This window comes from Agrilus planipennis, unplaced genomic scaffold (genome assembly GCF_000699045.2).
Source record: "Agrilus planipennis isolate EAB-ADULT unplaced genomic scaffold, Apla_2.0 scaffold24, whole genome shotgun sequence".
NCBI classification, from domain to species: domain Eukaryota; kingdom Metazoa; phylum Arthropoda; class Insecta; order Coleoptera; family Buprestidae; genus Agrilus; species Agrilus planipennis.
The window spans coordinates 576227-589936 of record NW_020439076.1 but is presented as its reverse complement, the minus strand read 5'-3'; the positions used below and the strand labels follow the sequence as shown (position 1 = coordinate 589936).

Here is a 13710-nt window from a genome sequence, read left to right as displayed (position 1 = left end):
AGATTGAAACTAAATATTTTTTTGTTTCGAAGTTGAAATCAAGGCATATTCACTGCCAAAAGTCAGTTAAAAATTTTCCATATTATTCGTTATTTCTTATTTTACTCAAAGTTTTTGGTCAAATTCCAAATTTTCTCTCAAACCGTATACTTTTTTTCAGTATAGATAGTATTTATTTACCTCATGATATGCTGCAAAACCTAATTAATCACGAATTTCTAATTTTATAAACTCTTGTCTCCGATTGTACCTCCAAAACATCCTTAAAGGTAACACACACGTCAACCATATAAAAAAAAGGAACAGCCCAATTGCGACGCTGGTCCCATTTCTACCCTCAGGATTGCCTTAGTATATACATATGTCAAAATTTCCGAGGTGTTTTTTGTCGCTCAATTAGAATCTGACCTTATATAATTGAACCAGCACAGCCCGATTTAGAATTATAACTCCAAAATCTAAATGTTGCTAAATTGAAATTAGGATGTATTTTTTAATATCTTACGAAAAATACATCAAAAATAATTCAACCCATCGTCGTCGATATCCGAGAAAAGAACCAGAAAAATGTAACCATTTTCGATTTATTATTCGATGGTGCACTCAAACAGTTATATTGACTTGCAACTTTTGCAAAGATTTTATTATTTGTAGGAACGCTTTTTTATCTTAACATTTTTCGTTATATCTTGGCTTATACTTAATCTCGTTTTTGATAAAACTATGTAAATGCAAAGTTTGTTCTAAAATATCGGTTCTATGTTAGGTATATCTTCGAAAATGTACTATTTTAAGGTCGACTATCTAAACAATTTTTAAAATTTTGAAATTTTTTTTGTCTGCGTGCGTGTTTGGTATAGGCTACCCTTTGATTGATTGAGGGGGCATGAAGATGAGGTTGATCTGAGCTACTTATTAAATTGCTTGCCTGTTATAAGAACTATATTTATTATAAAGAATTACGATTAATATTGTCCAAAAACAAACCATTTGAACGAAGTCGCGGACAAATGGTGATTTATAAGAATAAAAATGTGACATACAAAAGTCAAAGACAACTGTCGTTGTTATCACTATATATATGTGTTTAATATAGGACTTTAAAGGGACTAGGGTTTTGTAAAATTTAATCTAATTACAAGTTTATTAAACGATTTGAAAAACATTAGCGTATATATGTAACATAATCGGTGCGACTATCTCCTCTTATAATACAATATTTTGAAAATGGGTAACCTATAACATAATCGGTGTGGCTATCTCCTCTTATAATACAATATTTTGAAAATGGGTAACCTGTAACATAATCGGTGTGGCTATCTCCTCTTGTAATACAATATTATGTAAATGCGTAACCATTGTCACGTCTAATTAAAAGATGGAATGGTTCTTTAGACCTACTTTTAATATTCAAGATGCTATCATTTAATCAGAATTATGGAAGCATAGACCACCATGAATAAAATGAAAACTTCGATAGTTTCAATTAATTACAATTATAAGACTTTCGTAATTAATTAAATTAATCCCATAATGAAATAATTGATTAATCACTGTTTTTACCCATTTTGCAAGAAGCATTTCTAAGCATTAGTAAATAATGGCATCCGTTTCTTGGCTGTGATTTCAACATTGTTAGAAAATAGTTCTAAAATCAATGGTACCCATCTACACAATACTTTTAACCGATTAATCATTTCGAAATTAGCTGGTATGCCTGGTATGTTATGTACCTACGTACGTACAAGTTAATACTATAGACATCTATTACGGTGGTTACTTTTTTCACGGATGCATTTTCTTAGGTGTAACGTTGCTTTTTTTTGTGGTCAGCTTTAAGTTTATTGACCTTAAATGGTTAAGTAACATCAAAGAATGTGGTGTTATTATTTGAAAACGTTCGACACTTTTCGTAACAATATAGGCATAAGTAGAAAAAGTTATTTAACATCTTACCTGTATCATTAATTAAAAAAAAAACGAAAAAATTTAGTACTCGTATTACCTTTATTGCTTACAAAATAGCGACGTTAAATAAATAATTATAAATTTTTATTGGTTTTTGTTCCGCACTGATTATTTAGGAAATGAATCTTTTTTAGTAATTTTAAATAATTAGAAGGACATTGAAACGATACTTAATATTATAAAGAGAACAAGTTCTTCCTGTTTGGAGACAATTTCAGATTGAATTGTAGCTTTATCTGGTAGTTACATAATCGATTTCTAATTTCTCCTACAATTATTACAGAAGTAGTTCATATACGAGGATCGTTGTAAAAGTATCGCATACATTGATGACTGTAGATTGCTTATGAGTTGATAGATTTGGTTACAACCTTTCCTCTATCTAGACAAAACATAATATATGTTTTTTGTAAAGTAATTAGTGAAACAAAAGTTTGAAACCAAAGTAAAAAATCAGTAGTAGTAGTAGTGTATTACTGAATGAATTATTGAATTAACTTTACCCAATACAGATAACCTCAAATTAATAAAAAGAAATTTTTGCTACTGTCACTTCCTCGCCGGACATAGAACCCTGGCCCCTGGTTACGTATCGTTTGTGATGCAGCTGTCACTTCCTTGTAGCTTAGTGGTAAAATACTGGTGCGTAAAACCAAGGGCCCGGGTTCTATGCTCGGCGAGGGAGTGACAGTAGCAACAATTTTTTCTCATTAATTTGAGGTTATATATACATGACTATAAGAAACTGTTTCCCAAAATGAAATATTTAGGTATTAAAAGTTATTTTCACTATTAAGTTTTGGCTTCTATTTCTTCAAACTTCTTCATCCACCTCTAACCTTGTTATTAACCAATAAAATCAATGTCTTCAATCATTACTTAACCTTTCGTGAATCTCGTCCTTGATCAGAGACCAATAATAAACTGAATGCAATAAAAGAAAAATCTTACATATGAAAATAATCGCCTATGTATTCTAGAACGTAAATGCAAAATGTGGTACAGGAAAACTTCTTGTTAATTATTTTTGGGAGACCTACTAATGACTATAAGAAAGTGTTCCCAAAATAAAATATTGAGGTATTATTAAAAGTTATTTTCGGTGTTGAGTGTTTTACATTACATCCATGTGTTTCCACAATAATGAATTGCGAAGTAGCTGATTAATTGGTTATTAGTCAATTTTGTTTGTAAATTCGATTCTTGTTTTATTTCAACATCACACAAAAGTGATTTAATTGTGGAATCGTTCAATAACATTGATTTATTTCAAACAAAGGTAAAGGTCGTCAAACACCTGTTAGAATAACAAAACTTTCCTTTTAAAAAATACTAGAAATGAATAAGCTTGAATAGTAAAAGTTAGGTATTTGAAGAGAATTAATAGTTATTTGCGAAACTACCGTGGAAATAATGTTCACAGGTTGTGCCAGCAAGGTAAACTTTTTTAAAGTATTAAACTTTTGTTAGTGTTAGAGGGTTTCGTGGTCATTGAGAAAGTAGAAAAATAATTAATAATTTTCTAAAAATAGCTCTGTAGCACTTCCTTATTAGAGAAAATGGTAATTATTTCTTATAAAATTTGTTGAGTACTACTGCTTTTTTAGTTACTATTATATAATACGTAAAATCAAATGTTTTGTTGTTATTTTCTTTGTCAGCAGTAGTTTTCGAGAAATGTCCAATGCTCTCTTGTGTTTTATTATCGCTTTTTTATGACAAATATTTTGCCATGTGCATTATGTCATTAGCATGATGTAGTAACACAAAAGACAAAATTACTCATACGTTTGCAGTTTAAAATTACCATACGCGATTGCACAAATATCCAAGAGGTGCAATAATAAAGCTGTACAAAAACTTATTACTTGAGTAAATGAACACCTACCCTCCGGCTTTGTATCATAGTGTACATTGAAAAATAGATGTTTCAATTAAATATTTTGTGATATCATTTTTAGTTTGAATTAAATATATAATTATTAAACTGCTTCACAATAAACCTAATACTGCATAATCTACTGCAATTATTAAAAATCGGTTAATTGAGAATATTACCAAAAGATTATTGAAGATTTTTAGGAACACACTGAGGCACTTTTAAGAATGTCGATAGCAATGAAACAGTTAAAAGTTAAACAAGTACATCATCTACCAATGACTGTACCGATAATTATCTCATTGTCTCTGTTAAACAGCTGTAAAAATGTTAGTTCACACCTCAAGAAAGACATTAACAAGTTGTCCAACAGAGCAAGGGATACCCATGAACTACATATTATACTATACCAGTAATGGCATCGTAGATTATTAATTATCATTGCCAGCAAGCCCTTGTCATTTTTCTGTTATTCAATTAAACATCTTATAAGGAAAACTTCAAGGTTTCGGTGAATGATTGAAATGGTTACGAGAAGTGGTAGCCTCCTGATACGGGGTGCAGTGCGACGACTTAGTCGGCTCTGGGCCATGCCAAGGTGAGACTAATAATTATTATTGGAAAAGTCAGTACTAACAACAACAAGGGTGAGAAATTACTGTTTATGGTAGGTATAGTAATCTCAATATAACACCGAATGTTTCTTTTTTTATTCAAAAAAATTTGTTTTGCTTAAGGTGGCCCCATTTACGGAGAAGTGACAAGTAATTTTATACTAATGAATAGGTACAAAAAAATGTAACGAAGTTAAAAATCTTGTATTTGAAATGTAACCTCATAGAACAGAAGTGGCCAAGCTCCAATATGGTCCGTCATTTTTCAAAATTTGAAATTTTTCGCGAGCCGCAATTAAAAACGTATTTAAAACGTATGCAAAAAAGATATTAAAAATTTTTTTTTCAGAAATTATATTTATTTAAAACAAATAAAAGTACAAAACATGTGTATTGAATTTAAATATTAAAAATTAAACACATTCATTTTACTTCTCTTGATAATTCTTTAAAATTTGTTGAATAATTCGTGACAGCACTTCTCAGTGATCTATGTTTGGATTTGAAATACTGAAATAATTCGACAAGCAGCCTTTTTTAATTCAGGATACTTCGATTCTCGTACACATTTCCAAAATTCAGTAATCGTTGTCGACTTATATTATAATTGTAGAGCTTGATCTCCTTGTATCTCTATTATTTCTACTTCTCTAGATGCTTTTTGGGTCATAATTATATTGGAAATGGAAAACTCACCTTCAATTATGTTAATTTCAAATGAATTCAAAAAAGAGTCAAGAGACGATTTAAAATATTTTGTCTTGAAATCTATTTTGGAATTTCGTCAATATTCCTTGAGTTTTTCGCAGAAAAATGAAAAGAGAACTTGGGTACATTTATTGAGAGTCACAAATAATCTTTCAAAGAGCCGCAGGTTAGCTCCCCCCCCTATTATAGAAACTTATCTTTCGTTCGTAATAAACATTCACTGTAAACTTAACGTCATTTTTCGATAATCTGAAAAATTAACTTTATGTTTTCAAAATTTACGGATATTTTATAAACACAAACGAAAAATAAGTTGTCAAAGTTGAGTGTTGACAAAAATTTTAAAGTATAAATTAGTTTATTTTATATTACTGATTTTACTATGCATTCACAACTGAGCCGGAGTACCATAAAGTATAATAATTTAATTAAAATAAAATTATAGCCCATTAAGAAAGACATTATAACTTTGAGTTAAATTAGTCAAGGCTCGATGTAGCAATTTAGCTGCTCGAAGCAAAAATAATATTTGCCGCCCTTTACAATAACACCTTATAAGTTAGAGATGGGATAATACAATTTTTAACTAGGAGGAAACTGTGTTAAAATAATGAAAAAATAATATCCAAATTATATAGACAAGCGAATCACATGGGGAATCTCCTAAAACGTCGCGTTATAGGATTAAAAAAAATGTTATATTACATACATACAAACTATTGGAAATAACTATCTCTGTCGACTCGTGAAACAAACTAAACGAAAAGGATTGCCAATTTAGAAATGTAAAATGCTTAAAAAATTGCGAAGAATTTCCTTGTATTCTCAACTTAAAAGAGTTGTTACCTTCTTTCCTATTTTTCTTTCTGTTTGGCTATTTATTAGGAGATAGCGTTAAAAAAAATATAAGACAGCACATTAAAATGTATTAATCCTCATAAGAATTTACAGTCGCAAAAATTGTAAAACTGATTAGGAAAATTCGGCAGTCAGAACCAGGCTTATAATTAGCCGCTAATTAGCGTTAACGTATTGTAGTGATGTAAATATATAACTATCAGGTTGTTTTTTTTTTTCAAATTAAAATCTCTTGTAGATCTTGATGGCCCGACAACCACTACAATATCGACTGAGATTATTGTAGGCACCCTAAACCAGGCTTGAAACTTGCTGTGAAAATACCGCAAATTAGCCGTAAATGCCAAAAATAAACCGCTACTCAAAAACCCCGAAAACCAGTTTGCATGCGAACATCTTTTGAAAGTAGCGGCAGCGGTTAATTAGCTGCTAATTATGAGCCTCTTTTTAACTTTCCAGGATTTTACAATTTTTGCATGCTAACTTCTTTTGAAATTAGCATGTAAACTGGTTTTCGGGTTTTCCGGGTCGCGGTTTACTTTCACGGTTAATTTGCGGAATTTTTACAGCACTTTTCAAGTTTAGGGTGTCTACTATAATCTTAGTCGATATTGTGGCGGTTGTCAAATGATATGAGCCCTAATAGTTATAGGATACTACATCGTCAACGGCTAATTAGCGGCTAATTATGAGCCTGGTTCTGACTGTCTAGGATTCGCAGTTGATATTGTGGCGGTTGTCGTCCCGTCAAGATAAAAAAAATGACGCTATTTTGAAAAAAAAATATTTGAACCAGAATGGTTATAGACTACATCGTCAGCTGCTAATTAGCGGCTAATTATGAGCCTAGTTCTGACTGTCTAGGATTCTCAGTCGATATTGTGGCGGTTGTCGTCCCGTCAAGATAAAAAAATGACGCTATTTTGAAAAAAAAAGATTTGAACCCGAATGGTTTACGACTACATCGTCAACGGCTAATTAGCGGCTAATTATGAGCTTGGTTCTGACTGTCTAGGATTCGCAGTCGATATTGTGGCGGTTGTCGTCCCTTTAAGATAAATAAAATGACGCTATTTTGAAAAAAAAAAATTTGAACTAGAATGGTTATAGACTACATCGTCAGCGGCTAATTAGCGGCTAATTATGAGCCTGGTTCTGACTGTCTAGGATTCTCAGTCGATATTGTGGCGGTTGTCGTGCCATCAAGATAAAAAAATGATGCTATTTTGAAAAAAAAAAGATTTGAACCCGACTGGTTATAGACTACATCGTCAGCGGTTAATTAGTGGCTGATTATGAGCCTGGTTCTGACTCTAAGATTTTCCTAACCGATTTTACAATTTTTGCATGCTAACTTCATTTGAAGTTGGCATGCAAAGTATTTTTCTGGTTTCCCGGATCGCGGTTAATTTTTGGCATTCGCGACTAATTTGCGGCTAATTTATGGCTAATTATCCTATAGTTTTATCTTTGCTTGCTAACTTTGCTATACCAACTTTAAAGGGGTGAACAGTTTAGCGCGTAGCCTCCTAATTTTTATAAGATTTTTCTCTTCTCATTTTTGCAGCTCTGGCCGTTTGCGCGGCTTGCCCCCCCCCCCAGATCGGGCCTTAAAATTAGTTTCACTATTACGCTAATTGTAGCTTTACAATTTTATTTGATTTTGTGAGCTGTTATTACTCAAATCTCTTCATAAATATTCCTTACATAAAAAAATCATAAGAGTGACGCTTGTGGCAGTTGTTTATTTGTTATAGCAATTTCGTAACGAAAAATATTTACTTATTTGTACCTTCATACAAACAAGGTTTATTTTTACATGAAAAAATAGGAATTATTTGCATGACGATTTGTTTTCTAACCATATACGTGTGCGACTGATAATAATAAGAAAAAGATTCCAACGAATGTTGGAAATTTATTTATTGTTTTCTTTGAAATGGGGACTTTTTAAATTATGCTGTTACTTGTTAAGAAAAACTGAGCACGTAATTTCCAATTATTAAAACTTTAAAGTTAAAAATGTAGGAATGATGATAACGAACAAATAAAAATGAAGTTTAAGATATAAAAAGCATTTAACTATGTAGTGTTTTCCAGGGTGGCGGTCAAGTAATTACACAGCTATATGTTTTTTGTAACGTTTCGGTTTATTCAACCATCTTCAGACTTTTGAAGTGTTATTAACTTATTTTTAAATATTCTCTCATGTTGAACCAGGGATCTAACTTAAATTGAAAATATGCCTAGGAAAAACGACAAAAATGGTTCTACAAAACCATGTCTCATCAAACGTAGATATATATACAAAACTAATAACCATCCTAGCAAAGGAAAAAAGCATTTAACATTATTGGAATCTGTTTAGTCAATTTTTGTATAAGTAGAACACTTGTACGTTATAAGCAGTGTTGCTTTATAAAAAGTGAATTAAATAACGTGTAAGGTGTTAAATTTGGTGAACGCAAAAGCTATTTTAAACAAAATAACCCATTGGAGTGAAAATGAAACCCAATGTTAGTCTTACTGAAAAATTTTTATTAACGAATAAATGATTACAATAATCTAAGTTGTTTCCTTTTAAAGGATACGAAAAGGTATCCTAGAAGTCTTCGCAATGCTCTGTTTATATTTAAGTACTTTAAGAGGCACAATTTGGATTTTATTTGATCTCATCAGCACGCTATTGTTTTTTATTTTTAAGCTGTGTTGTCGTCTTTGGCCTTTGTTTAATATTTTGAAATAGCTCGGTTGTTAGCTGAGATAACTCAGTAATTCGATTAATAAAGTGGACGATTAAAAACAAAATTCCTTTATATAACGTCGATGATATCCTGTTTCTAGAATAATTAAAAAAAAACAGAGAAAGAAACTAAACCTCTTGTCTCATATTTTTTATTGAGCACTGAGATTTGAAAATATGATAAAAAATTTATCTGTTGGCCCGTAAAACATTTCCTTTGTCAAGGTCGACATTAAAACATTGTATGCAAATTTTTGACGAAAACACAATAAGTTGTTTATGTGCAAGTCGTAATTCTTTTATATAACAATAAAGATTACGTATTAAGTTCAATAGTTTAGTTGTTCTGTGTACTTTATATTATTTATGTCTTATAAAGAAATGGTTTTAGGATAACAATTACGTAATATTAACGATTAAAATATGGTAAGCATTTAGATTAGTTGTAAGTCAGTTGCAGAGTTACACAATTTTTTATTATCAATATTAAAACATATTCCGCCCTCATATTATAGCATCTGCGGAAGTCTATTACAATACTGTATTCAAAACTTAAATTTACTTTTTTGATAATTTTGAAGTAAAAAAATATCGAAAAAAAGTCAGTTTGTCTCTAGATTTCAACCATGTGTTATCCAGAAGTAGAAACAAAGAACACTAACTCCAGGGATATTCTTGTAGATCCCCTTTTTCAAACGTCTTGGTCTTGCATATTCGTTCTTGGATTTAGTCTTGGTCTTGTTCGCTCGGTCTTGGTTTTAGCCTTTGGTCATCTTTATTCGATCTTGGTTTTGGTCTTATCAGTATAAAGACAATCTTAGACTTGTTCTTGCACTTTCGCAACCCACGTTGGATTGCTGAATGTTTTGAGTTCTTGAGGTGACATTTTTAGAAAAGTTACAGGTTTTTAGTAACTACGGATGAGCCCAGAAGCGTCAAGGCCTATGCATTGCTCGATATAATATAAAAGCCCATAAAAAATGTGACTACGTCCCTTGTGTTGATATTCCTTCAGGGTTAATGTATTTATCTGCGTAAGAACGTCATTTTATTGATTAAAACAAACTTCAGGAACAACAGCACTAACTGGTACCTTTCCGAGTGATTATTTTTACATACCTATTTAAGTACGGCCATTAAATAGAGATGGCTACACAATTAACATAACTTTTGAATTTTTTCCTCTCTTGGCCTTACGATGCAAGACCTTTCGTAACCTTTCTTATTATTTTGTGTGCTGTTGTATTATTCCTGTACACACACCCATTATACAGTATACAAATTTGCTTTTGTTTTGGCACTTATTAACCTTTACAATCATCTGAATAGCCACGTGCCTTTAAAAAATTAGTTATAATAGTGAAGTCAAGGAGGTAAGGTGCTGAGTCGGTGATCGATTTTGGAAAAAGTTACTTTGGAGCACTAATCTTAAACGAAAACAATTAGTAGTAGAATTACATTACAGTTATCGGAGTTGTCGGCAGTGAAGTGAAATCAAAATGATTGTGTTTAAAAATGATACGATTTGTGAGAAAAACTTTACTACCCGTTTTAAAAAACGAATTCTGGAGAGGTGAGGGTTTAACAAGTACGATTTTAAACTCGTAATCTTATTTAACTGGAATATTTTATTTTCCCCTGACATTGGTACAAATTGTTTTACATTATTTTACAACTCGACCTCTCTAATTCATATTATTCTCTGATTTGAGATTTATGTACGAGTTGTACATTTATAAGTTGTCTCTTGAATCCAAATTTATTAATTTTCTTCGGAAATTCAGCCGCAACGATAAGTCAATGGCTTGAGAATTTAACCAGAACTATTACCATTAAAAATTTTCACTGCGACCTACCTACTTTATTATGGAAAATAGAAAAAAAGCGGTTAAGATGCTAGGCTCGTAAGGTTACGGTAGGAAAAGACAACACGAACGCAGCACTTATATTGTTTGACCTCGTAATCTAAAATTGTAAGGATTTTATTAGCGATGGGCTTGACAATAATACGTGGAAAAGTCTTTAAAACAACTGGATGGTCCCTATAAAGTTTATTTGAAGTAGGCGATATTGGTAAATTACAAAAAATACATTTATAAAAACATGAATATAATTGCAATGTATACACTCTAGATTTTAGCTTTCGGTATTTTGAAAATGTAATTTGACCTGTATACAAATATAGAATAAATATCAAGTACGAATTGACGAATTGAAACTTTTCTTTCCAGAATGGGGAGTTTCAATTCTGCTCCTAAAATACTGAACGAAGACTGTCAGGATCGTGACCTAAATCTTCCTAATTGTATTGATAGACAGGATTTATTACGTCTATGTCATACAAACTCTGATGGTTTTCCCATAATTCGAAGAAAATTTCATGTGTTAAACACCCAAGCCGATGAATCATACGAGTACATGCGAGGTACACACCCTAGTCTTTTGTTTTTTTTTTATGTTTTTATACTCGTGTCCAATATTTTATTATAATAATTTTTGCAGACTCTTACGATAGAGATCCAAGCAGTGTGAGAGTATTGCAATGGAACATATTATCACAAGGTACATATTTTTTGAAATATACTTATTTCTACTTGTTTGTATTGTATATGAATTAAAAAAAATACTTTTTGTGAAATATTAAAATAAAGTCTTTTTTATATCCCTTAGCACTAGGAGTTATGAACGACCATTTTGTTAAGTGCCCAGAAAAGGCTTTAGACTGGAATTTTAGGAAGTATAAAATAATTCNATAAAATATTTATTCTGCGTTTATTTTTGAAGTTATACTTCGTGTGGGGCGTTAAGAGTAAAAATTTAACATGCAACGGAAGTTGCGTGCGCACGTCGAACGAAAATTTCAATAGCATGAAGTTAGCAGCGTGGCTGCGGGATCAGAACCGGTGACTCTGGTCTCGATGGTCGCTGCTGTTCGCTGATTGGAACTGCAGCCACTACGTCAGTAGGAACAGCTTTATTTAAACAGATATAATACCTAATGGAAAGCAGTAATAAAATAAATGTAAAATTATTAATTATGCCAAAGAAATATAACTTCAAGTGCGCATACCATTTTTTCCTTGTGAAGTAAGTCTTTTAAGTATTTGTTTTTGTAGGAAGTGGATCATTTTAATTTTCTGAAAACAGTGTTAGGTTCTCAAGGTTACGACGGGGTATTCTTCCCCAAGCCAGACTCACCTTGTTTTTATATACCAGATAACAATGGGCCTGATGGCTGTGCAATTTTTTATAAGACTAATAAATTCGATCTAGTAAAGTCAGAGACTCGAATTCTCGAAGTGTGGAGTGTACAAAGTAATCAGGTAAAATTTAATTATATTTGTTTATATCTTAAAATTTAACATGTATTAGTTAAGTTAATTAAGTGGAATCTCGATAATCCGAACGTTGCTATAATCCGTACTGCGCCGAGTGTATGATAAGAGAGAACCTCTGACCTTATGCTTTTTTTTCCTAACACACTATAATATATATGCTTCATGAGTTCGAACAGGGGTTGTTTTTCGGTAGTTCGGATTACCGAGGTTCTACTGAATACTGGTTGCTAAGTAAATGTAATTTTTAAATAATTTTTTAGGTTGCTGTACTTGCCATACTAAAAGACAGAGTTTCTAATAAAGAACTGTGTGTTGCGACGACCCACTTAAAAGCCAGAAATGGTGCCCTTTTATCTACTCTTCGCAACGAACAGGGTAAAGACTTATTAAATTTCGTATACGAAAACTGTGAAAAACGACCCGTGTTATTATGCGGTGATTTCAACGCGGAACCCATAGAACCCATTTACAAAACCGTCATGACCCATGACATAGGTCTTTCCAGTGCATACGCCGATTCAAAATTAATGACTTCGTCAGGAATTTCTTTCAGTGAACCCCCTTACACCACATGGAAAATAAGGGAAGAGGGCGAGGTTTGTCATACGATAGATTACATATTTTACAGCAAAGAGTTTATGGAATTGCAAGGGGTTGTTGATTTTCCTACGGGGGACGAAATTGGGCCCGATAGGGTTCCAAGTTACGCTTATCCCTCCGATCATTTCTCTTTAATATGCGATTTTAAATTAAAAGACTGTTAATTATTATTGTCATAAAAAATAGTTACATATATTTATTCTATTATGTGTATGTATCTGTCGACGGTGTACCAAAAACTGTGAAATTCACATGGCATTCGAAACTCCATAGAATTTTAAGAAAAATGCCCTTTACAGTTTTTCGATACGACCCTTGGTTATTAAGTTAGTGACAATTAAAGTATGCGTTGGTTTCTGCAAGTGGCGATGTTCATGTGTCAATTGTTGGCAGCTGATTGGTCCGCGTCTGCTTGCAGACTGCAGATACAAAAGTGCTGCCAATTTTCTGCAAGCGACGATGTTCACATATCGTTTGGTGACAGCGGATTGGCTCGCATCTTCTTGCAGTGATAAGGGCGCTATCCGATTGGTTTATCCTTTAGATATTAATTACTCGATAATTACGCGTCTGATTGAAAAACTGCAAAGGAAATTATTTCTTGAATTTTCACATTGAATCGAATGGCGTAGTTTTTCTCGGAATATTTGCAAATTACCGTATACAAATGAGGTAATAATGAGGTTTCTGTTGATTACAGTATTAATTGTAAGAGATTTTCTCAACAGTGCGCATACCTCACTAAACGATATTTTTGTTACGTTAAAGACAATAGTGATATGTAGGAGATGATATACGTTATTTTTGCAATTAAAACGTCTTCCTTTACCTAAGATTTGTTAATAAATGTGTACATCTATCAGCCGTAACACTAGCAATAGCATATCTTTACCTATTGTAAGTATTTCTTAGTTGTTTAAAGAAATGTTTTAACAAAAATGTAATAAAGTCTTCAATAAAAAATTAAATAATTATTGGCTAACTTCTTTTCTAAATAATGCG

At 32.0% G+C, this 13710-nt stretch overlaps 1 protein-coding gene across 1 annotated transcript in view; it reads left to right on the top strand.

Annotated features, from left to right (window-relative positions):
* Positions 1-13680, top strand: part of LOC108741418 (nocturnin) — a 15471-nt gene extending 1791 nt beyond the window's left edge. The window contains 5 exon segments of the mRNA XM_025977242.1: positions 11002-11195; positions 11273-11332; positions 11441-11565; positions 11887-12093; positions 12369-13680. Coding sequence (XP_025833027.1) covers positions 11002-11195; positions 11273-11332; positions 11441-11565; positions 11887-12093; positions 12369-12872 — 1090 coding nt within the window. The 3' untranslated portion in view covers positions 12873-13680.
* Positions 13681-13710: the final 30 nt, after the last annotated feature.